The sequence below is a fragment of the Hyperolius riggenbachi genome, chromosome 5 (genome assembly GCF_040937935.1).
Source record: "Hyperolius riggenbachi isolate aHypRig1 chromosome 5, aHypRig1.pri, whole genome shotgun sequence".
Lineage (NCBI taxonomy): Eukaryota > Metazoa > Chordata > Amphibia > Anura > Hyperoliidae > Hyperolius > Hyperolius riggenbachi.
The window spans coordinates 303,834,699-303,858,562 of record NC_090650.1 but is presented as its reverse complement, the minus strand read 5'-3'; the positions used below and the strand labels follow the sequence as shown (position 1 = coordinate 303,858,562).

General features: G+C 39.2%; 1 protein-coding gene across 5 annotated transcripts in view; it reads left to right on the top strand.

The window, feature by feature from the left end:
• The window catches only part of LDLRAD4 (low density lipoprotein receptor class A domain containing 4), a 404,941-nt gene extending 381,641 nt beyond the window's left edge, over nucleotides 1-23,300 (top strand). For all 5 annotated transcript variants that reach the window (XM_068237123.1, XM_068237124.1, XM_068237128.1 and 2 more), the window contains 2 exons: nucleotides 6,977-7,030; nucleotides 11,331-23,300. In XM_068237123.1, the coding sequence (XP_068093224.1) occupies nucleotides 6,977-7,030; nucleotides 11,331-11,870 (594 nt within the window). In that variant the 3' untranslated portion in view covers nucleotides 11,871-23,300. The remainder of the gene's footprint in view (nucleotides 1-6,976; nucleotides 7,031-11,330) is intronic.
• The last annotated feature ends 564 nt before the right edge of the window (nucleotides 23,301-23,864 follow it).

Here is a 23,864-nt window from a genome sequence, read left to right as displayed (position 1 = left end):
AGGAAGTGGCTGCCGGCGGGGCCAGGAGGATCGGAGGGAGACGGCGAGGGCACCGGGCAGCTGCAGGGGGCTATTGGAAGCCCTAGGTGAGTAAAACTCATTTTTTTTGTTTGACTTAAGTGTCCCTTTAAGGTGCATCTCCAGCCATAACCTGGTCTTCTAGCTTTGCATAGCACAGAAAAGGACTGCTGTCTTTGATCCAGTTGGAGAGATTTCCTCCCACTACCAAATGGAACCTAGATTAAGGCTAGTTACACACCAGGACGTTGCATTTAGGGGACGTTATAGGGCACATAACGTGCCCCTAACGCAACGCCTGGTGCTCTCTGGTGTGGACGTCGGAGTGAGCTGCGTTGTGCAGCTCACTCTGGCGTCCGTGATGCGTACTCTTGGACGCATGCGGCATCACGTGGTCCCGCCCGGCCAATCGCCGCACAGAGCGTCCGCTCCAGGAAGTAAATGCTGCACGTCACTGAGTGCAGTGAATATTAATTAGCCATGTGCCCGGCCGCTCTCCCCTCCTCCCCAACATGACTGAGCATGTGCAAACAGTCTAACGCGGCTTAGCCGCCTATAACGTACTGCATGCAGCACTTTACTGCGTTACAATGTAACGCAACGTGGGCAGTGTGAACAGCCCACTTGTGTTACATTGCTGTGCGTTGGGGGAGCGTTACAGGCTGCACTAACGTGCGCCTGTAACGTCCCTGTGTGCAAGAAGCCTAACGGTACAACATAAACAGTTTTCCCACTTTAAGGGTGAAATAATAAAAAAATGGCTGGAGCTGCATTTAACTAATTAAGTTGCAAGGAGTACCTCTCAGCATACTTACTGTTGCATTGATACAGCATGTATTAATACTACATACATTTGTTATGCATTTGATTACGATTAGTATTGAAAATTACATTTCCATAAGTCTCTAGCTTCCGTAATTCTGTATTGTTGGGGGGTGAGAGTGACACACTCCACTTAAAACTGTAAAACAAAAACACAACAAAACAAAAAAAACCTTTGCTTGGGAGATTGGTTAAGAGCTTACCCAGAGATCCACATCAATCGGGAAGTAATTACTTTTTTCCATGAACACTGATAATACTTCCACCACAAAAACTTACTTGAAGGAACTGGAGAGCATCATATACTGTAGTTAGCGCCAAAGCACAGCAAGATATGTCTAAGAATACAGCTTAATATAATTATAATTGATTTAACTTCTCTGATATGGACAACATGGTGGCATAGTGGTTCGCACTTTCGCCTTGCAGTGCTGGGTCCTCTGTTTAAACTTAGCCAGGGACTATCTGCTTGGAGTTTGTATGTTCTGTCTGGATGGGTTTCCTCTGAGCACTCCAGTTTCCTTCCACACCCCAAAAACAGATAACTTAATCGGCTTCCCCCATAAAATTGGCCCTAGAATACAATGGTCACATGACTATGGTAGGGATTAGATTGTGAGCTCCTCTGAGGGTGACAATATATACTCTGACATCCTCTGCAGAGAATGTCATGTGCTATATAAATACTAAATAATAATCTTAAACCGATTTTTGTGCAATTTAAGCAAGAACTTTTAACTTAAAACAGTTTGGGAACTGCTTGCTTGCTTTGCATGAGTATTCAAAATGATCTTAGTTGTAGGTGATTCTCTGTAAGTTAATTGATGAGTAGCAACAACATTTTTATTTTTTCACATACTAAATAAATCCTATCAGAACTCATACTGTTATATTTTTCCTGTTGATTTATTTGGCAGTGGTGCCATCTACTGGCTATGTGTGCCACCTGCATACAGTGATAGCATAATATACTACTCCTGATGTCCAGCGTGTTAGACTGTCATGTATGCATCAAGTGCTGCAAACTAAACCTGCTAAAGTTGTCAGACTCCTGCTATTCCACATCTCAAAGTAGAGATTCTCCGAGGGGGAGATGCTGCCCAGTGGCCACCAGAGCTTTGGTAATAGTTAGCTTGGCAGTCTTGGCTGGTTTACATAGGGCCATTCTTTGTTTTCTTACGTAATGTATTCAGGCCTGTAGGCATTTCCTTTGCTTCACATTTGTTGCTATATTATTTGCTATGTTTTTCAAAGTGATTTACAAAGAATATTGAACTGTTAACAGTAACATATATCTATCATAAATCTCTATCAATTTGACACTCCAAAGATCTGTACAGTAATTTGTGTTTTAGCAGATCTGTTGCTATAGCAGCTCGGAAGGGATCACACTTGTAAATGTAAAAGCGCATGTGTTTTAACATAGATGTGTTTGTGTGGTTTTTTTAAATGTTTATGCATTTTTTTTCATTGCTTTTTTCTCTGCAATCATCTTCGTTGTGTCACCTTCGTTTTTTCTGCTGCACATCAAAGTCAAATAAGGGGAAGCTGGAGACAGAAAATACCAGACCTAAATCGCATGCATTTAAAAGTAGGAAAAAAAAGTGTCCATTTGAAATGCATTAAGTGCGATTTCCATACACTTACTTATTGTACACCACCAGGACTGAGAAAACGCAAAGGAAAAATTTGCAGTGGACTTAAGAGAAAGGTGGCACCCCATAGGGATGTTTTCGCATTGTGCGATAGTGCGTGCAAGTGTGGTTATTGCTTCAAGCTTGTAGATCTAGAGATTGCTGCTAGTTTGACAGCAGCCGTTCCAACCATATCTCTGTTGTGTGAATGCCTCTCTAAAAAGGTTGATCAGGCAGTTTTCTTAACGTTTTCCAAGTACATTTTGTGAAAATAAATTCAATGGTGTATGACCTTCCAGTTGTGCATAATCTTGCATCAACTCAGAACTATTTGCATTTTATTTACCATCCCTAAACAACCTGGACTAGATTAGAGACACTGAAGCGAGAAAAAAAGATGATATAATGAATTGATTTTGTAGTACGGATAATTACTAGAACATTAGTAGCAAAGAAAATGTTCTCATTATTTTCAGTTATATAGTTTTTTTTTATAACATTGCATCTTTCTCTAATTGTAGTTTACACACTATTCAGCACTCTAAATGATTTTACAGAGCGGGCTAGTTAACTTTTGAACTGTCCTCTGCAGGAGAAAAAAACAATACAGTCAAAGACACTTGAGATAATAAGCTTCAGAAGACAGAGCTATCTGCGACTTTGAAAGTCGTGGAGCTCAATGGCTCTTTTGCATAGATAACTGGAGTTTCTTAACTTTTTCTGTATTGGAAACAATATTAGACTTCTGTCTCTGCTCCTAATGTTTTATTTCTTAACTGTACTACACATACAAATCGTATCATAATTTTTTTTTTACTGCTTCAGTGTGTCTTTCAATAAAAATGATTTGCTAGGTGGTAGAATTGACTACTCTCACCTTGGGCTTAATTAATCACAGTGAGGGCTGCTGAGATGTGCAAATTAGTGGTAGTGTGTGGAAATGGTCAATATTTCTGGCTTGCATGCAGATTGAATGTATTTTGTATGCAGCTTTTGAAGTTGGCCAAACTGGATCAAATGTGCAGCTGGATAGCTGGTGGCCGTACAGTGTACTGATCAGACATAACCTTAGACAAAGGAGACCAGGGATTGAATCCTGGCTGGAGGCAATACCTATTTAGTAAGGAGTCCTTGGGAAAGACTCCCTAATGCTGCAAGGTGGCCTACTGGCACCACCTTTGACATGGGAGACCAGGGATCAAATCCTGGCTAGGATCAATGCCTATTTAGTAAGGAGTTCAAGGCAAGACTCCCTAACACTGCAGGATGGCCTCTTGAGCGCGTCCCAGTGGCTGCAGCTATATATATATATATATATATATATATATACATGCATTCTGCCACTAAAGCATTATAATTAACCCTTGCAATGAAAAAAATAAGGTGCTTTGGTACCTGCCACATCAGTCCATTCATTCTACTGGTAAAGTACCAATATTACCTGAATCAATTGTATGAAAATTGAGTTTCATGGCTTTTTTTATTAATAGGCTAGAGGAGTGTTGAAAACCACTGGCCTTGGCGCATGTCTGGCTTTTGCGGGGACATCATGGAAAAGATCTCACGATGTAAAACTCTAGTGGCTTTTTCCTCAGAACCCAGTTATAGGTTTGCTGCTTCTGGTGGACTCATGGACACTTATCTACTATGCTTATGCAGACTCAGTTTCACCTTGGGCCATTTGCGATCTCACAGTTTATAGGCAATGCATACGATGTGTTAGTTACATAGGTACATAGTTATTTTGGTTGAAAAAAGACATACGTCCCTCAAGTTCTACCAGTTGGTCATCCATATCTTGGAAGGTAACAGTGGTGCTGAATTGCTTCCATTTTGTAAAAATTCTCCAAAAGAGTGGTCCCAAGTATTTTTAAGGGCTTGTTCACACTATGAGCGCTTTCGTTTTTTTGGTTTATTTTAAGCGCTGGTAATTTTTAAAAGTGCTTGTGTAATGTTGTTCTATGTGAGTGTTCTCACATGAGCAATTAGCTTTCTTTCCGAGCGCAAACGCGGGTCCTGCACCATTTCCTGAGCATTTGCGCTTCAATGCAAGGTATAGGAAAAATGCTAAGCGCTTTGCAAAGCGATTTTGTGAGCGCTTTTGCTCACCATGTATATTACGTTCAGTTCCTGGTCAAAAAGTTCACTTCCTGGTTGTCTTCAAGAAGAAAAACTCAAATCGCCTAACAAAAGTGCTTAGAAAAGCCCTTCTAAAAATCGCAAATCGCTCTGAAAGAGCAGGGGAAAGCGCTTTGAAAAGCATTCACAAAAGCACTCCGCTCTTGCCATTGCTCTGGCGATTTAGAATGTGAACAAGGCATTAAACCTTTTCTGGCTTTAAAATATGTATTGGCTTATCTTTACATGTATAGATACCAACTTTTCTCCCAGATCACACTTTAACAATAAAATGGTACATTGTAAAAAAAAAAAGATACATTTTCCAGGTTTTCATTGTGCAAAGTTAAGAATAAAGACAAATGCAATGGTATATGAAAACGTTTGATGAGATTTATTTGCAAGTACTAACTATTCTAGTTATTGAGTTTCAACTGGCTGTGTATAATCTGTTATTTCAAGAACTAGAAATGCTGTTCTTCTCTCACACATAGGGGCTGGAATGTTATGAATGCTTAAACAAAAGCAAAATATTTCGATCAAGAAAATCTTACTAGGCTTGCGCTTGTTTGGCGCAATACCAGCAGAATAGTACTTTTAGTAACCGCTTCATTTATTGCATGTGTGTTTTTTAGTTTGTTATATTAAATAGCACCATTATGAATCATAGCAGAACAGAAATTATCCCATTTTATATGAACCCAGTTTCAGCATCAGAAACTCTTTTAATAACGATCTATTGCTTCCCCCTCCCCAGTGGTTTTTAGCTTGAGCAATGATATGATGCAACCTTCTGCCCCAGAGCACTTTGGGAGATCAGTGACTTTACTCTTTATTACACAGATTGGGGGAGGAATCAGTGATTCACTATGTCAGCAGTAAAGATGTTGGCATCACTGATACTTAAAGAATATAAATCAGGGTGAGGTAAGACTTTACATGGGCAAACATTGACTATATTTCTAAATTAGTATATTGTGAAAAAAACCAAAAACTGAATACAGTATATAAAAATCTGACAAGATTAGCCATATGCATGATTTTCAGATCAATTTCATAAATCTGGATTGTTTAGATTTTTGTCCAATAGTGGTCCCAATCAATCATTACCGATCGTTCATACAAAGAATAGTTTGTAAACGATTATTCAGCAAATTGCAAATTGTATCGTTAAAGAGAGCCCGAGGTGGGGAAATTAAAATTTAAAAACTATGCTACCTGACCTGTTGGAAAAATCTCTACCATAGCACTGTACTATGTTCATCATAGTCTAAGGCAGGGGTGTAAAACTCAAATGCAAAGTGGGCCGAACACTGTACACTGGGACCTAGTCGCTGGCCAACCTCAATGTCTACTGGCCACCTTCCTCCCCTATACTATTCCCTGATGTCTAGAGGCCCCCACCCTCCCCTATATAGTTCCTTTGTGTTTAGTGCTTTCCCCTACCTCCCCATATAGCTTCCCTGGTGATCTAGGGCTTCACCTCAAATATAGCTTTTCTGGTGGTCTAGAGTGGGCCATATATAATGCAAAGTGGGGAAACCACTTGAGGGCCAAATTTAATGGCTCCGAGGGCCAAATTTGGCCCGCGGGCCGGAGTTTGACATGTATGGTCTAAGGCCAATTATGGAGTAAGACAATTAACTTGTTAGTATGTTTTTGGGATGTGGATAGAAACCCACACTAACATAACCTACAAACTCCATGTATATGGTGACTTGACTCGGATTTGAACAGTGCTGCAAGTTGAGAATGCTATGCAGCAGCTTACATTGCCACTTGTTTCATGTTACTAGGCATTGCATAAGAAGCTCCTTTGTTGGCATTTACTGCCTAATGGCCCGTACTCACGGGCTGCAAATGTTGCCTGTCGCCAGCACACGTGAGCGTGTGGGCGACAGGCCGGCGACAGCTCCTCGCCAGGTCCCTCCACGTACACACGCGGAAGAGGGACCAGCGGCGAGGCGGAAGCTGTCGCCGACGTTCCTCCTCCCTCCGCCGGAAGCTCCATATATTTTAATAGAGGTTGCTGTCGCTAGTCCGCGTACTCACGCGGACTAGCGACAGTTGCGGCGGAGGTGCGGCGGCGACTGTCGCCATGCGATTGAAACTTTCATGACATGAGCGACGGGCGACAGTTCGGGGTGCGCGCGCGTGCAACGGCCCATACTCACGGGCGACCTGTCGCCGCAACACGCGCGCGCCTGGTGTTGAGGCGACAAAAGTCCCTCGTGAGTATGGGCCATAAGAAACAGTAGATCTGCTATAGACTGCCTTCTTGTTTTGTTGATTTTGTGTTTCTGTTCTATTAATTGCTGTTTATTTTTGAAGAACAGTTAAAATATGTCCGGTTCACACAATGACTCATCTCCTTTTTCTCTTAGGAGAGGTGTTTGTGGCCTTCAGATAATTTGGTGACACGGCAAGGAGCCTCAGAGGTAGGTTTTGTCATTCTTTTTATTTGTTAGCTGCTCAGTTTAAGCACATCTAGCCATCCTTGCCTTCATATTTTTTTCCATGAGGGTCTATTTATATCCAAAGGTAAATAAAGGGAGCTTCAACTGGACACTTTTCTTGTGAAGACCTTTAGTCAGTCCAACAAATTGGTTCTAATAAGATTAGGGCGTAACTACTAATCATGGGCCCCCCCAGCAAAACTTTGATGGGGCACCCCAATTTTCGCTCTCTTACACTTGCCCTACCCCTGGTGAACGTGGCTGCTTGCAAGGGTCATAAATCAAGTGTGGACATCCTAATCTTCACACCCATAACAAGTGTAGCCACAAAATCACCTGATCTGAAGGATGGACACATTCATCAGAGGGAGCGAAGTAGCAGTTGGGGCTGCTTCCCTGTAGTTATGTCCCTAAATAAGATGGACAATGGCCCTTACTCAAATAACTTTTTATCATGAGTTTTCTCAAAGGATATAATTTTTCATCTTCTCAAAAATCAACTTTTCAGCCCCTAGCAATTAAAAAAGTAGGTAAAATAATGATAAAACTTATGTTTAGCGTGTTCTTGCATGCTGGGAGCTTTGAAGCTACTTTATTGGTAAGCTTTAAAAATCTCTCCTTGAAGAAAATAAAGGAGGAAAGTCTTTACGGTAGCATATTAGCCAATTTATTGATAGTCTACTTCATCCTGAGTACAATCTGAAAAAATGACATGCTACCTGAAGTGATATGACCTGAGATAATCACTGGTACATAAAATACGATTTCTACTAAGAAATTGTCTAAAGTTCTTTTCTTTTTTGTTTCCAGAACAGGAAGTGTTAAAAAAAAAAAAAAACCTACCCATGCAAATATAGTTGTCGAAGAGCTTGTCTAATTTAGTTTGCTTCCTGAAAAGTAACTAGAAGCCACGATTTGAGAACCAATTGTTGGAGTGAAAAGGGGCTTATGATAAGGTTTAAGTGCTGAAAGTTTAATGGGTGATCACTTCTGTTTTTCAGCTCAGCATGGCAGATTTGTCATGGCTGTTTTTAGAAGTACTAAATAAAGTAAAGCCCTAAAACTGAACATAATATGAGATCTGCAAACATCCATTCAGGGGGCTCTGCTCCCGCTTGAGCATATTACAGCATTTGTGAATGGTTATCTTGTGCAGCTTGCAGAGCTCAGTGGCGGGAACCAGTAATTGGATTGTGCCAAGCATTTCTTTAACCAGTTCACCCCCAAGGGTTTTTATCCTAACGGACCAGAGCAATTTTCAGTTGTCAGCGCTCCTCCCTTTTATTCCCTAATAACTTTATTACTACTTATCACAAGAAAATGATCTATACCTTGTTTTTTTCGCCACCAATTAGGCTTTCTGTGGATAGTACATTTTGCTAAGAATTTTTTTATTCTAAATGCATTTTAATGAGAAAAACAGAAAAAAAATCATTATTTCTCAGTGTTCAGCCTTTATAGTTTTAAAATTAAACATTCTCCTGTGGATAAAACAAACACGTTTTATTTGCCCAGTGGTCCCGATAATTAAACCGTTTAGACTATGTCCCTACCACAATGTATGGCGACAGTATATTATTTTGAAATATAAGTGGTTATTTTTCTGTTTGTTCTGGCCATAATTACATGCCCCTATGTAATAAATTAAAATTAATTTTCCCCCATAAAATATAGAATAAAAAAAGCTGAGTCCCTAAGGCAACTATTTTTTTTTTTTTAAGCTGATTTTTTTTTTTTACAAGTGTTTTTTTTTGGGGGGGGGGAGGGTTGGAAGTGTAATTTTATTAATGATGTGTATATACTTGAAAATGTATGTATTTTGTAGGTGTAATATACTTTTTGGCCACAAGATGGCGCTAGTGAACACTCATAGGACGTGTTCACTTTTTTTTTTTTTTTACACACTTTATTAAACTGTTACATTTCCTGTTTATGTGAATGGACGTAGCCGCTGTTCGCGGTCACGTCCATTCACTCCAGGCACTGCGATTGGGTAGAGGACTGTTCAGTCCTCTTCCCCAATCGCCCAGCACGGGATCCCGACGGTAATGGCGGCGGTAGCGGCGGACACACGGCGGTAGCAGCGGCGGGAATGCGCGACGTATTAAAACGTCATGTTGCTGTTAATAGCGGTAAGCATGACGTTTTAATACGTTAGGATGGCGGTAAATGGTTAAGAGCCGTGTCTCCGTGACACAGTTGCTCCTTCATTACTTTTATGGGACAGTGTTCCGCTGGTATAGCAAAGGTAAAGGGGCCACTAATTTTATTTTTAAAGCTACAGGTTTTATTAGTGCAAAGTTATTACTTCTTATTAATAGCATCCTGAGAAAAATGTATCCTTTCATAGTTGTCCTTTAAGGTGTAACTACACAAACGTAACACAAGATAACCCGGATAAGATATAGCACTAGTCCTACTAAATACAGGTCACTATTCATTTTGTTCATTGTAACAGTTAATAAACTTCTAGTTTTTTTTATACACTTGAAAGGCAGATAGATGCAGCCACTGCTCTCTTGAAGAGTAAACAGAAGTCAAAACACTTCTGTTTGGCTGAGTAAATACTGATACGTTTAGTGCATAAAAAGAATCAAAAGCTCATTTCTTATGCATCTCAGTGAATATTTTATGTTACACTGATAAGACTGCTGTTTAGAATTCAATCTTAGAAAATCAGCCCTTAAAGCACGCTGGAACTAAGAGTGATATGACCGATTTATTTCCTTTTAAACAATACAGGTTGCATGGTTGTCCTGCATATCCTCTGCCTCTAATACTTTTAGCCATAGATTCTGAACAGGCATGCTGATTAGACGTTTCTGACTGAAGTCGGACTGGGCAGGCTTGCCAGGCAACTGGTATTCTTTAAAAGTAAATGTATATGGAAGCCACCGTACCCCTCTCAGTTCAGGAGTCCTTTCAATTAAAAATAACAATGTGAGACTGAATCGGTTATTTTTATAATTCGTACTAATCATAATTTTGTTTTAGGAGTGTTCAGTTCAGGTTTGCTTTAAAAGTGTCACATTTTGTCAATGTGTAAGTGGACTGCAGTGTTTTTCACCTGGAGAGTTAGCCTCCTCTGTAACTGTAATTATAATTTTCCCAGCTATCTCCTTACCTCAATATAACTTCGAAAGTAGATCTGTAAGGCACACACTTTAATTAGTTGCATGCAGTTTGCTGCACTGTGAAAAACTCACACCACCACATGTGCAATTAAAGCAAATAATTGCAAATACAAATCGTGAGCAGAATATGCAAGTGAAAATGCAATTGCGGAGTGGCGGAAAACCGCTCACAGGGACACTTGTATGTGTGAGTGCCCTGCTTTAGGCAGGAAATACACTTGTTAAAGTTGTGCGTGTTTTTCTGTGCACGGTAAAACGCTTACTGCTGTACTGGCCATTATAGTCCGTGGCCTGCTCGGGAATCCCACGTCCACGTTTGTTTTTGTTCCACATATGCATTTTTCCTGTAACTTTAAATCTGACAGCTTACTGCTTTTTTTAAAGGGAAGGTTCAGGGAGCGATAAAAAAAAAATCCATATCCACTTACCTGGGGCTTCCTCCAGCCCGTGGAAGGCAGGAGGTGCCCTCGCCACCGCTCCGCAGGCTCCCAGTGGTCTCTGGTGGCCGACCCGACCTGGCCAGGCCGGCTGCCAGGTCGGGCTCTTCTGCGCTCCAACGACGGGCTCTTCTGCGTTCCACGCGGGCGCGCTGACATCATCGGACGTCCTCCGGGCTGTACTGCGCAGAACTACTGCACCTGCGTAGTACAGCCCGGAGGACGTCCGATGACGTCAGCGCGCCCCCATGAGGCGCAGATTGGAGCGCAGAAGAGCCCGACCTGGCAGCCGGGCAAGGCCAGGTCGGGTCGGCCACCGGAGACGACCGGGAGCCTCCGGAGTGGCGGCGAGGGCACCTCCTGCCTTCCACGGGCAGGAGGGAAGCCCCAGGTAAGTGGATATGGATTTTTTTTTTATCCCTCACTGAACCTTCCCTTTAAGCATGATGCACACATTTCTAATTGCAATTCGCTGCAGTACAGAAAATCGCTAATGAACGCTTAAGTATCGTTAGTATACTGTCTGCAGTATGGAGAAGAAAACTGTACCATGAAGATGCCAGCTATGACCCCCAAGAGATACTAGCCTAAGGCCACATTGCTTTTAAATGAAACACAGGGCAAAGTTAAAATATTTGTAACATGAAAATATGCTAAAAAGATGTACTTATAAAATGTGTACTCACGGCATTTCTCATATCTTCTTTTTAGATCATGTATGGACCAAGGTCAAGAGACAGATTCACAGCTCCTTCCTTTATGCAGAGAGATCGTTTTAGCCGCTTCCAGCCAACTTATCCTTACATTCAGCATGAGATTGACCTTCCACCTACTATTTCCTTGTCTGATGGAGAGGAACCTCCACCCTATCAGGGGCCATGTACTTTGCAGTTAAGAGACCCAGAACAGCAGATGGAGCTAAATAGAGAATCTGTCAGAGCACCTCCAAACAGGACCATTTTTGATAGTGATTTGATCGACGTTTCAATGTACAATGGAGGTCCTTGTCCACCTAGCAGCAATTCGGGCATCAGTGCAACAAACTATAGTAGCAACGGTCGGATGGAAGGACCACCACCAACCTACAGTGAAGTTATGGGACGCTATCCAGGCTCATCTTATTTCCACCACCAGCAAAATAACCCCTCTCCTTCTCAGACAAGTAGTAGACTTCAGTTTCAAGCAAATGACCCAGACAGCACAATAGTTCCTGTTCATGGAAAAGACAAACAGCCAGGGAACCTTGTTTGACACATGCCATCTTGCACTTACTATAAAGTAAGGGAAGTAGTCATCCTGGTTGTAGGACTACTTCTGCAGCTCAAGTGGCCAGTGCAGTTGAGCTTCAAGTGGTACAAGTTAAACCAAATGCACATATAATGTATGTATATTCTGATACCCGTCAGAGCATCACATGAATATGGATAGAATGATTCACACGTCTTTCTGTTTTTACCCATCAGTTTTCAGGAAAACCTTTTATATTATCCTATTTCAATTATTCAATTATTTAAACTTTGCAAGAACTTGGCACAAAGCTCAAAGTTTTCAGAACCTGTTTCATGATGATAGCAACGTGCGAGTGGTAAACGTGCTGTGATGTTCTTAGAGATGGCCAGTGTTTGTGATAGGGACCTGAAAATCACTGCTAATTATGTGAAATGAATACATGACAAAAACTTACTATGTGCTACTGTATGCGGTGAATGAATTGAATGAACAGATTAAACTTGTTTCAAGGTTAGATTCACTAATTTGAGGTAAGAAAAGATTGCAGCCATCAACTCTACTTTTGAGTTTCATTGAGCTAGAATAGGGATGGTCAATGAGATATGAAAAGTTCCAAGTTGATGCAGGATTATTCAAATTCAAAAATGTATGCTTGCATCTTGAACATGGACCAATCAAATCCTTTCAAGGTGGAATCCAACTGGTCCATTTTCAAGCTCTATATATTTGCATAATCCTGCATTAACTCTGCATCTAATTTACCATTTCTAAAATAGAATAGTGCTTCATACCTCACTGATAACATTTTCAGGCACCATTTCTTGTGTAAAAACATGCCAGTATTTGAAGGCCTAAAACCTTTTTATTTTTTATTTTATACTGTTGAGTTTGGGGTCTCTCCAGTTCCATTTTTTTTCTTATTAAATTGTAGGGATGTAATGTGCCTACCAGCTGCATATTTCTATGCTGGCACCCCATCCGTACAGGTTATCGCCATGGCTGCAGGGACCCATGGTCTCACTGTGTTGATGCTAAGCTGTATGACCAGCAATATTGGAATAGTGTCTGAAATGGAAGACCTCAAGAGAAGGGTGTTGTGTTTTTTCTGTTCAAGCCACACCAAGAAGATGAAAGGCACTGGGCTTTTCTTCATCTTGTGTAATAGTAAAATTTGATCTTTTCATGTGTGCCAATTTCCTTTTGGCTGCACTGTATAGTACAGCCAAAGGGCATGGATACAATGGAAATTGTAAAATGTCTGTACTGCTACATTTCAGTGCTTTGTTGTGGTATTTCAGTATTTGCATTATATTTCCTCTCAGCTGATGGTCACAGCCATCACACAGTAAATGGGTACTCTGCTCCCTTACATTTCATCTGGAAAAAACGACTTGATGCGAACAGCCGTGGCAATGAGTGGCATCTCTCAAGCTACAGTATATACATATCTGCCCATATGCTTTCCTGTGTGGATGTGATCTGGGGTGCTTCACAAGTGTCCAGTTATGATCCTTGTGCAGCACACATCAGTACTAGACAGCTCTGGCCTAAAATGAATGGTAACCTCTGACTCTTTATAAGCACTAATTGTAATTGTTCCTCAGCATCAAGTTTTTTTTTATTTATACATTTGTAATGAAGCACTATCTACAAACAGTGTTAAGTAATAATTGAAAGCAGAAGTACCTCTTTTTGAACTGATTTTAGTGAATCTATCCAACTGAGAGTAAAACATTGCACTAGCTTTTTGGATTGTACTTTTGAGGGAACTGTTATGTAGGTATATGTATGTCTTTCAGTATTTCCAGTCAAGGACTGACACATTTCCAACATACAAGGAACCATGCTGTGTTTGGTCGTTATACTTGCTATGATTTGTTCCCTGAAACATTTTGGGTTTGGTTAAAAAGCCTTGGCTACTGCCAACCTGTGCCGATAAATAACTAAAATAGCAGAAAAAATCCTGTGTTGGCTGCATTGCTGCCTTGCAGGTTAGTGCTCTGCCATTCCTGTAGAGGCAGGAGACAGATGAGGCTAGGCCCTTGCTAACCTGTGCTGAGAGGATTCTTAGACATGGAAGCATTGCCAGAGCATTCATCTGACAGTGACCTCAAGATGAAAAGGAAATGTGTTTAATTTAATGGCCTGCAAGAGTATTGTCACATGAGCTAATTTTAGTCAAGCCTGGAGCTCAACTTATGTCACTAGTAGAAACCTCCAGACTCTGACTGTAATGCATATCCATTGGCCTACTTTTTAAATCACTCAGCTAGAACTAGTAAAAATGTCCAATATCTTGAGATCACTCTGACTTTACTGATCTGTATAGATATTCCAACAATCATTAAAGCAAGAATGTCAGCATTACAGCCTAGCATAGGTGTACTGTAAAATTTGTCTCTGCTAAATGCAGCCAGTGCCTTGAAGGCTGTGGGGAAATTAGTATAGAGTGTAAATAACACTTATCTTTGTCCCCGATCCACAGCTGGAAGCCTACTGCCAGCTCTGCTAGTTTCCCACATCACATTAAAAAGAGAGCTGGTAAGTCTGTCTATAGAAGTGCTGCATCCAGTCCAGTGATGCTGTCACTTCTTGGTGCATATGCCATTACACTGTCAGAGGGAAGTAAGGCAATAGGTAATATTTATACTCTACACTCACCTCACACCTTTCCACCAGAAGCTGTGTAGTGACCTTTTTAACCAAATGATAGAGTAATGAGAGACAAACACTTGCCAGCCAGCCACCTTATATTTCAAAGATCTGAATCCACTGAACTGCTAAAACCTGAGTTTTTTGGTTGTTACAGGTTACAATACATTGTTGCTCTTTCCACTGTGTTTTTAGGCACAAGGGCTTCTTTATTACCACAGCAGGGCTACATACCTTAAAATATTTCAGTGGTTAGTTTACATTTGTATAGATAATGTGAGGCTGAAATTATCGAGAATTTATGTATTTATCATTTTGCTGAAGTTCTGCATTTTCACCTATGAACCATTGCTTTTAAGTTTGGTCTCCTACGGGCCTAAGGAAGAAATTCTGGGATGGAAATTTCACTGTTGAACTCCTCTAAGAGGTGATCAATGATTGACTCCTCGCCACCTGCCTAAAACAAATACCCCTTTTGGGTTGATCAACTTTTTAACTTTCTATGTCTAAAGCGCAATTTTAAAAATGTCTGTTTAAAGGATCTAGAACAGAAGTAGACTTCTTGTAGTATGTCTTGTCTGGCTGGGTATCCTGGTGTTTGCAGCAAATGCAGGCTCACCAGTTGGACTACCTTGATCTAGGTTGACAATGTGCTGTTTTACTATCAAATGAAAACCACTTGACCGAATGCCATATGTATGTAAGTGAGGTCAGTGAATGAAAAAGTATATTAGATTTCACATTTCTTATTATTTTAATTCAAAAGCTTACTTCTGTAATGTAAAGTCCACCTGAAGTAATTAGAAGCAAAATAGTCTGTCCATAAAAGTCGTCACTAAGATGTGGCCACGTCCATTTGCTAATGATTTCTGCCTCCACTGCTGATTCCCGGAGCCTGCAGTCTTCTAGATCTTGTAAATTGGATAAAAGCATGATCAAGCTATTCATCTCTTAATTTCTGTGTAAAAACTTGTACTGATAAAATTATTCATATGTTAAGTTGTTGGGTACATCTGTGTCTTATGGTGTAACTTCATCCCTTGCAAATATGGCCAAACCTGACCAACTAACTTCAATCCCTTGGTTATGGCTAACCTTTGCCGCATAGGTCTAAACTTGTTAGGGCCTTTTTCCACTACACAGCTGAATCAGAAAATTGCAAATCGCTAGTCATTTTTAAATCGCTAGGGTTGTTACTTTATCATAGAAATCATGAGAAGTATTTTCCACTATAGAGATTCGATTTGGAAATCACAAATCACTTTCTGGAATGATTTTTAGAGTGATAATGCAATGCAAATGAAAAATCGCAATCGCATAACAGAATTAATGGAAATCGCAATCGCTGATTGCTAGTGGAAAAGTGCCCTTACTAATATCAGTTCTTGCAAATGGCCATAGAGATACTTGCAGATGCCCTAAATGAATAGTGTCCAAATCCTATAGTGCGGAGTCTTCCTGCTTTGTCTAGCTATATTCTAACAAAGGATGGTCAATGGGATGCAGGTCATTTCTAGATATATAGCTTGAAAATGAACCAGAACAATGAAGCAGAGGTGTGATTCAGTTGATTTATTTTCAAACTGCATCAGTGAAAATGTGCACAATTTTACATCATCTTGGAATCCTGTGCATCTTATTAATCATCCCTAAGCCTAACATGTTCGGTGTCAGACTCTTGCACGCCACGTGACTGTGCTCAAGTTTGGCAATAGATTGATCAGGCACTGAGCAGCCTACTATAGGAGACAACCTAACTTATACAATCAGACTCTTAGTTGCAGGGCACGTGCCACAGGATGCCAAGGCAACCAGTTACAACAGCAAACATAAGTAAATGAATGTCACCGCATTTTATGGTGCTGGCTTTTATCTGGAGCTTCAGGCAACTTGAGATAATACGAAAATATTATAAAAAATATTATAAAAAAAATAATTGGATACGCTTTTTGAGTAAAATAAAATACTGCTAGCAATATAGATTGCATTTTTGCTCTTTTTTAATTACAAAAGAATGCTTTTTATTCATAAAAAAATACTGAAAAAAGCACATAGCAGTCAGTGAACTTGCTGCAGAGCTGAAGTCATGAAAAGCCTTTTTCAGTACGTTTGAGTGGACCAGTATTAAATAACTGCGTGTTTTTATCCTTATGAGCTGTGGATGCCACAATTTTCTGCCAAATGTTTTTGTAAGGGGGAGATTTTTTTATGTATGTATAAATTACCATCTAGCTGATTAAGAATGTAAAGGCTAACGCACAATTGCTCAGGCTGTACGGAGATTTGTTCCTTTGCAGCAGAGTACATCATGACAGCATAGTTAGTAGATGCACTGCACTCTGATGAGCATCAGCATCTGTCCATAGTGTTTCCTGTGACTATGGTCAAAATAACCATGCAATACGGTTGGATACACAGCTGAATAGTTTCACCACTTTGCTGTTCTCTAAAGTGCGTGGATCCATTTGAAGAATGCAGTTATATTTCAGTGCAGGGTGCTGCTGAGAGATGGGTGCAACACCAGTGAAACATTGGCTCAGATGGATGGCTTGTCCAATCTCTTCATTACTTATTGGATGCCTTGATCAGAGAGAGGTAGATTATTGCAGTGATTGGTGCCACCTGCAATTTCTTCAGACTAGATATACTCAGCATTTTCTCCTACGTGAACAGCGTTTCTAATTATCTTTTCTTACTACAAATAACAAAACTTTGATAATATGTAACAAAGCAGGTTCAGATACCTGTGCTGCACACATTGATGACTGTCTTTTTTTGTTCCAAACTTCCTCATATTTATTAACAGGTTAATACAGTATCCGCTTTAGATTTTTGTGTTACACGTTTTCCTAATAAAATAACAATAGTAGGATGAGGGCAAACTTAGAACTGAAATTAATTCAAGGCTTTAAAGATGAGTGAGTTTCTTGTTATGTGGATTGTGCATTTACCTGTGGACTGTGTACATGTATAGTTGTGCCAGGGAGTGAGTTGTTAGGTGTTTTTTTTGTTTTGTTTTTTTTGATGGTTAAATCAAGAATTTAAGGGCACAGAGATATCACTGCTGGTGACTTTGGGCCCTCAAAACCAGCTGCTATTTTTTAATATAGTACTTGTGCTTTGAGCAGATTCTTCTAAGTCTCTGAGCCAGGCTTTGGGACTGTACAGTTATCAGTGTTACATTAATGAGTGGGCTAAGCACACTTATAGTAATGGAAAATTTTGTGTTAAAGAAAAAAGGTAAAAAAAAAAAAAAACATAAAATTATTTAAAGGATTATCAGCCTAAGGCTAGTATTGGTATTCTAAGTATTTCCCATGATGATCAATGAAACCCAAAGGGAATGCCCGTTTTGCACCTTCCCCTTTTCAGTGACTTTGGAGTTGTATTCTTAGATTTAATCTGCAGCGTCGGGTAAAACTTGATGCTCCGACCATTTAAAATGGTGTTACATAAGTACTTGTATGAACTTGTGTTTTAGCACTTAGGAATGATGCAGCATGAGAGGGGTGGTGTTCTCTAACGGTTTACATAGGTAGCTCCCATCTAAAATTACTGGAAAAATTCAAAGTTTTGTTTGTCATACATGCAGTGTTCACACCACTTAAGGCTTGTCCAAACTTAGTCTGTTGGGCGTGTGTACATGTGACAAACGACTAGATGAGCGACTGATGACTGAGTTTGCCCGATCCAACTGGGGGATCAACTCCCACGACTGTTGGGACGATATCATGCAGTTGGCCACGTGTGTACAAGTTGTTTGAACTACTTGTACTTGCTTTGAATATGGCCATATCATGTTGTTCCACCTGTGTGTGCACTATGCAAATAAGTTAGTCATTCAGTTCATTGGTGTGCAGAAAGTACAAGTTGTGCAATCGCCTGGTTGTGCAGTCGGTCATGTCATTGGGTTGGGCATGTGCTTTTGTTGGACATGTAACATATGAGACAAAAAACAATTCAGAAGGCCATAAATTAATTTGCATCAAAGAATCTACTGATATTCAGTTATAATTACTGGTTGTAGTAGATATAATCAATCTGAACATCTACTGAGCTTCATCACAGAGACTGCCGAAATAGATCAAAGTAGCCGCTTACTGTTCAAAGGTTGAACTTAAACCTGCAGAAGAAATTAAATCGGAACTTTTGAAGTATAGATCTGCTGTTTTGGAGATATGTGTACTTTCTTGATTTCTGCCTTCACAATACTTCCAGTAAGTTGACTGTCTGTTAAAGGCCATGATTGCTACACTGCAGCAATTGATTACCTATAGATGCATATAGGCAGTCATCATGGAAATCAAGATCCATAATGTCCATGTCTCTTCCAGCTCACTTATGTCTGCCTTCACTTTTGCTACAGTATAAATAAGAAACTACAGATTTTACTAAAAACCTGAAACCTTTCCTTTAAATTAAAAAAAAAAATCGGTCTACACTAAACCTGAGAGCTATTTCCATACAGGATAAAGCTGGTCTTCACACTGCTGTCAAGATTTAATAGGAAAGCATGAATGTCCATGTCCTTTGTCCCCATTCTAGTGTATAGTTTGAGAATTCATAATGTGAAAACATAAACCACTATAGTATCTTTTTATTTTATTCTTTGTCCTTTGATATCCACGCATCAGTATTCTTATAAAACATTTCATTCATTTGCAGTTTTGCCAGTGGGGGAAAAAAACTAGGTTTTGCCATCAGATGAAACCACAAAAATGAAGCAGTTAGAATATGTATTGAAAAATATCTGTTTTTTATTGTTTATATTGCAACAACAACAAGTTAAAGGCGTTTATTCTCGCTGTAATATTCGAAACCCCGAAATTTTATTTGCAATTTAGTCTCATGTTGGGACTAATGTTTAAATGTTAGCAGCAGCACATGCACCCTGTGCAAAATGTAGTATTTTGTGCACCAATAATAGAAAGAAGAAAATCTTACTGTTCAAAAGACTGTTTGATATAATCAGTTGTCTATTACCAGACTCAAACAACCCTGCACTTTGCAAGGTCAGTAAACCAAAATATGTTGAGAACCTTTGCTACGTAAATAAGATGTGGTTTAACCTCAACCATCAGCAGTTTCCTTCAGCTGTGGGAAAGCAAATGAGATCTAGACAATCAGTTCTTCCTTTGTATTGTGAGCAACTAGTAATTAAGTAACTATTTCTAGCTAACCATCCGAGGTTGTGTGGCTTACCACAGACCCAAAAACTGGCCATACAATGAGTGGTGCGGCCTCATTTGGCATTTATTACTGAAAATGGATGTAATGCTTGCATTCTTTAAAAAGAAAATGTGTAGATCTTGCAACAACTCTTATTGGACACAATAATCTTCTTTCTTCTACGAATATGTGCTTCTTAACCATTTATAATTCTCATTGCTTTAAATGAAAGGGACTAGTTTGAAGTTTTTCTGAAACCAAGTTTAAGTAAAGGCATATATTAACTATTTTCGCCTTTTGGACGTGACTTTCACGTCCAAAAGGACGCGTTCGCACGCTCTTGCACATTCCCGTGCCGCCGCCCCCGGTAGCCCAGAGATTGGTGAATGGTAACATTGTTCCCATTCATCGATCTAAGTCCCTGGTAGAAAACCCGACGGCTTCTTTTCAGAGGCCGCAGTTTTTCTGAAAAATAAAAATCATGTCCTCGTAGTTCCTGTGAGCGAGCGTGCTCACTCACAGGATAGAAAAACAAAAACTCACTGTGGCCATCTTGTGGCCAAATAGTAAAACTACATGCACATACATTTTTAATACAAAAATACACAATAAATTACATTTAAAATTAACTGTTAACCTCCCACACCCAAAAAATACCCAAATAAAATTTTTAACTAAAAAAAAAATTACATAAATAAAACACAAAATACAAAACAAAAAAAACATAGTTACCATAGGTTCTGAACTTTTTTAATATGCATGTGAAGAGGGCATACAACTAATATTTTTTAATTATAAGCTTGTAAATAGTGATTGACGCAAAACTAAAAAAATTCACCTTTATTTCCAAATAAAATATTGGCCCCATACATTGTGATAGGGACATAATTTAAATGGTGTAATAACGGGGACAGATGTGCAAATAAAATACGTGGGTTTTAATTATGGTAATTTTTTCTTAGTATTCCTGTTAAAATGCATTTACAAAAAAATAATTCTTAGCAAAATGAATCACTCAAAGAAAGCCTAACTGGGGGCAGAAAAAACAAGATATAGATCAATTCATTGTGATAAAGTTATTGGCGAATGAATGGGAGGTGAAAATTGCTCAGATGCATAAGGTGAAAAACGACTGAAAGCTGAAGTAGTTAATGTATACAGCACCCCTATTAATACATTCAAATTACCTTTTTTTTTTTTTAACTATAAAAACCATATGTATGAATAGCTTTCAACGAAATTTGTCTGAAGGTGAAATTACCCAGAAAAGGGGGTTCCTGCATTAATTCATGTCCAGACCCCTGCCTAATGGTAGCAAGCCACTTAGTAAACCAACTTCTGTGTACTTAATACATATACTGTAGATGTGCTTGTTTTAATATCAATTGTCAATGCCCAGATATTTGTAGTTAAGCAATTCATAAATCTTATCCTCCTGCAAGTAACCAATCCAATGCTGCACTCGGAGGTAAAGATCCCTCCCCCAGCAGGGTCTCAAGTGGCTGCTAAGCTAGCAATTTGTCTTTCTTCCAACCCGCTTCTCTCACAGCAGTGTGTGTGATCAGACTTGCTTTAAAACACGATTAAGTTTAAAAATAAAATAAAATCCTAGCACTCAACTAGTGCTGAACAGTTCAGAACTAGCCCATAAGTTGTGCCACCCTCCGCTTACTTGGGTATACTTAGATACTTGCTTATACGCACTTAGGTGTACTTAGATATATGATGCCTAGCTCCATGTCGGAATGCAAGCACTAAGCAACATATAATGATACTTATGGAGAATGTGAGCTGGAGACAGTAAGACTTATGAGTCAGTGCAGACGTTGGTAACACCAACCCAGTGCTGGGATTTTATTCCTCAACTTCACTAGAGCTTTAGATCTTTTTCTACGTGGTCTCTACAAATGTATCTTTCCTACAACAATGTAATTCTAAAGGTGACCTGGAAGTCTAACCTACTGCTCGTCTCTTCTGATACAATGGCCTTCCTTGTGGGACGTGATGCTGCAGCTCGATTATCCAGTAAATTAGAAATGCATTGTGTTTTGACTATTTGGGGGAAAAACATCCAATTTTGGCCATGGCTTTTACACTTCCTTGGTGTAAATATTTGTAAAGTTGCTTTACTGTTTTGAAATGATCACTTCCCAATTTGTTATGAAGCCTATGATTTTCAGGTCTTGTTTTCTATTCATAGTTTGAATACAGTAGACAATAAGCCATTACACTGTGAGAACAGGGCAGCTCCTGGTAACAAGGCGTTTGGAGCTGCACACTGCATCAACATATTTTTTTTACTTTGTTTCAATGAAGTATATATTTACACGTAGAGAACTAGTCACATGGCTGCGGAAATGTATTTTAATTGCTGTACATAGAAGACAGGAAACCTACAGTCTCTTGGCTACTTTATAAAATGATTGTCACGCTAGTTATACAGCAACAAACTTAAAGCAAAGGCAAAGTTCAAAAATCGTTTGCTCCAAGTTTGTTGTTTGCTCAAGCTTTGCTGCTACTGCTTTTGCTGCCAATGTGGAAGTCTTGGAATACTGAGCGTGGTAGTGTGCCGGATGTGACAGTCATACCAGATAACCTTTCCACTCATGTAAAATGCTGTATAGAAGAATTGCCGGCTTTATGTGTAAATCCTAGAGGAGCACAAGAGGGTTGTCCATATTAGCCAATAGGATGCTTCATATCCTGACTTGCACCAGTAACAAAGAATATATTGATTGGGAAGTTGGAGCAATGCCTCCTGTCCTCTAGTATTGTACATAAATTATTGCTTGTATATTATTATGGAGCCTCATTTATAGAAGACCATTTATAGAAGCTGTTTCATCACCTCCACTTTTGCTGTGCCTCATGTAAGGTGCTTTTTCAGTTCAGTAACTCATATGTCTTATGTGAGTTTTTTTTTGGTTTCTGTTTTATTATGAAGCTGTATATAACTTGAATTTTATGCACATATCCTACCCAATGGGTAGAAAGAAACAAATACTCATTGTTAATACTGTAATATAATGTATAGCTGATATGAATTTTAACGAAAATGGCATAGAATTTTGTGAATGCCTAACATGTCTAGTCTTTTTTTGTAAGATTTGCAAATGAATGCATACAGATGACAGAAATTTATGTATTTTATTTTCCTATTAAATATCAATATATCACATGAGAGAGAGAGAGAGAACAAATCTACATTTTTATAGTATTCTTGATGTGAACATTTCATCTTTTTTTGTTTTGTTTTGTTTCTTCCAAGCGAATTTTAACATTTCGGTGAAATGCTTGCAGTTTTCTTGTCACAACGTTGGACCAGTATTATTCTTGCACCATGTTCAAGAAATGTTCTTTATTTCTAAATGTATCTCTTGCCAACCTAGTATTGACTCAAACACCAGTTGATCTGAGTATGTTTTATGTCAATGGACAGGAATAGCACTTTACGTGCACTGTACTGTGGCAGTATTTTTATACTTTGTACAGCTGTTGATGTGTTGTTTCGTTTTTTTCCACTATCCACTTGCAGCCAGAACAATAAAATAACCTTTCAGAATGGTTATTAGAGAACATTAAGTCCAAGGAAAATAAAAAAATAAAGTAATAAAATGTGTAAAGTGAAAAGCTGTTTACCTGTGTTTCATTTCTGTTATTGGCAGTATCCTTTGGTATAAAATCTAAGTAATAATAACAAATCTGAAACAATTTGTTACATAGTATTCCTTTTCACAAAGGAATACAGAGGGCACATGTGACATGAGATAACCGGGTATGTACAGTGCCTAACATACAAATAACTAGGCTGTGTTCCTTTTTATTTTTTCTTTGTCAAAGAGTCAACATTCATCTGTGCAAATGTCAGAGTTCCTCTCCCGTCTGGACCTGATTGGACTATAGCGTAACACTCACTGATAAGGAATTACAGCCATAAAACATCTAAGAGCAAGGAAGAGATTAAAAAAGGTCAACAGGTCATAGATTTTAGTTGTAGCATACTTCAAAGACTGTGTCATTGAGCAGAGATAAGTAAACATTAACAACTTAAAATGTAGATTTAAACATAAAAATGTGGGTTATCTAAAAAGTCATTGTAGAGTAGGAAGATGGATACAATTGTTTATCATCAGTTTTTTTTCACTTTGGTATTCCTTTAACCCACACAGGACGTTTGGACAGTGCCAGGGAAGC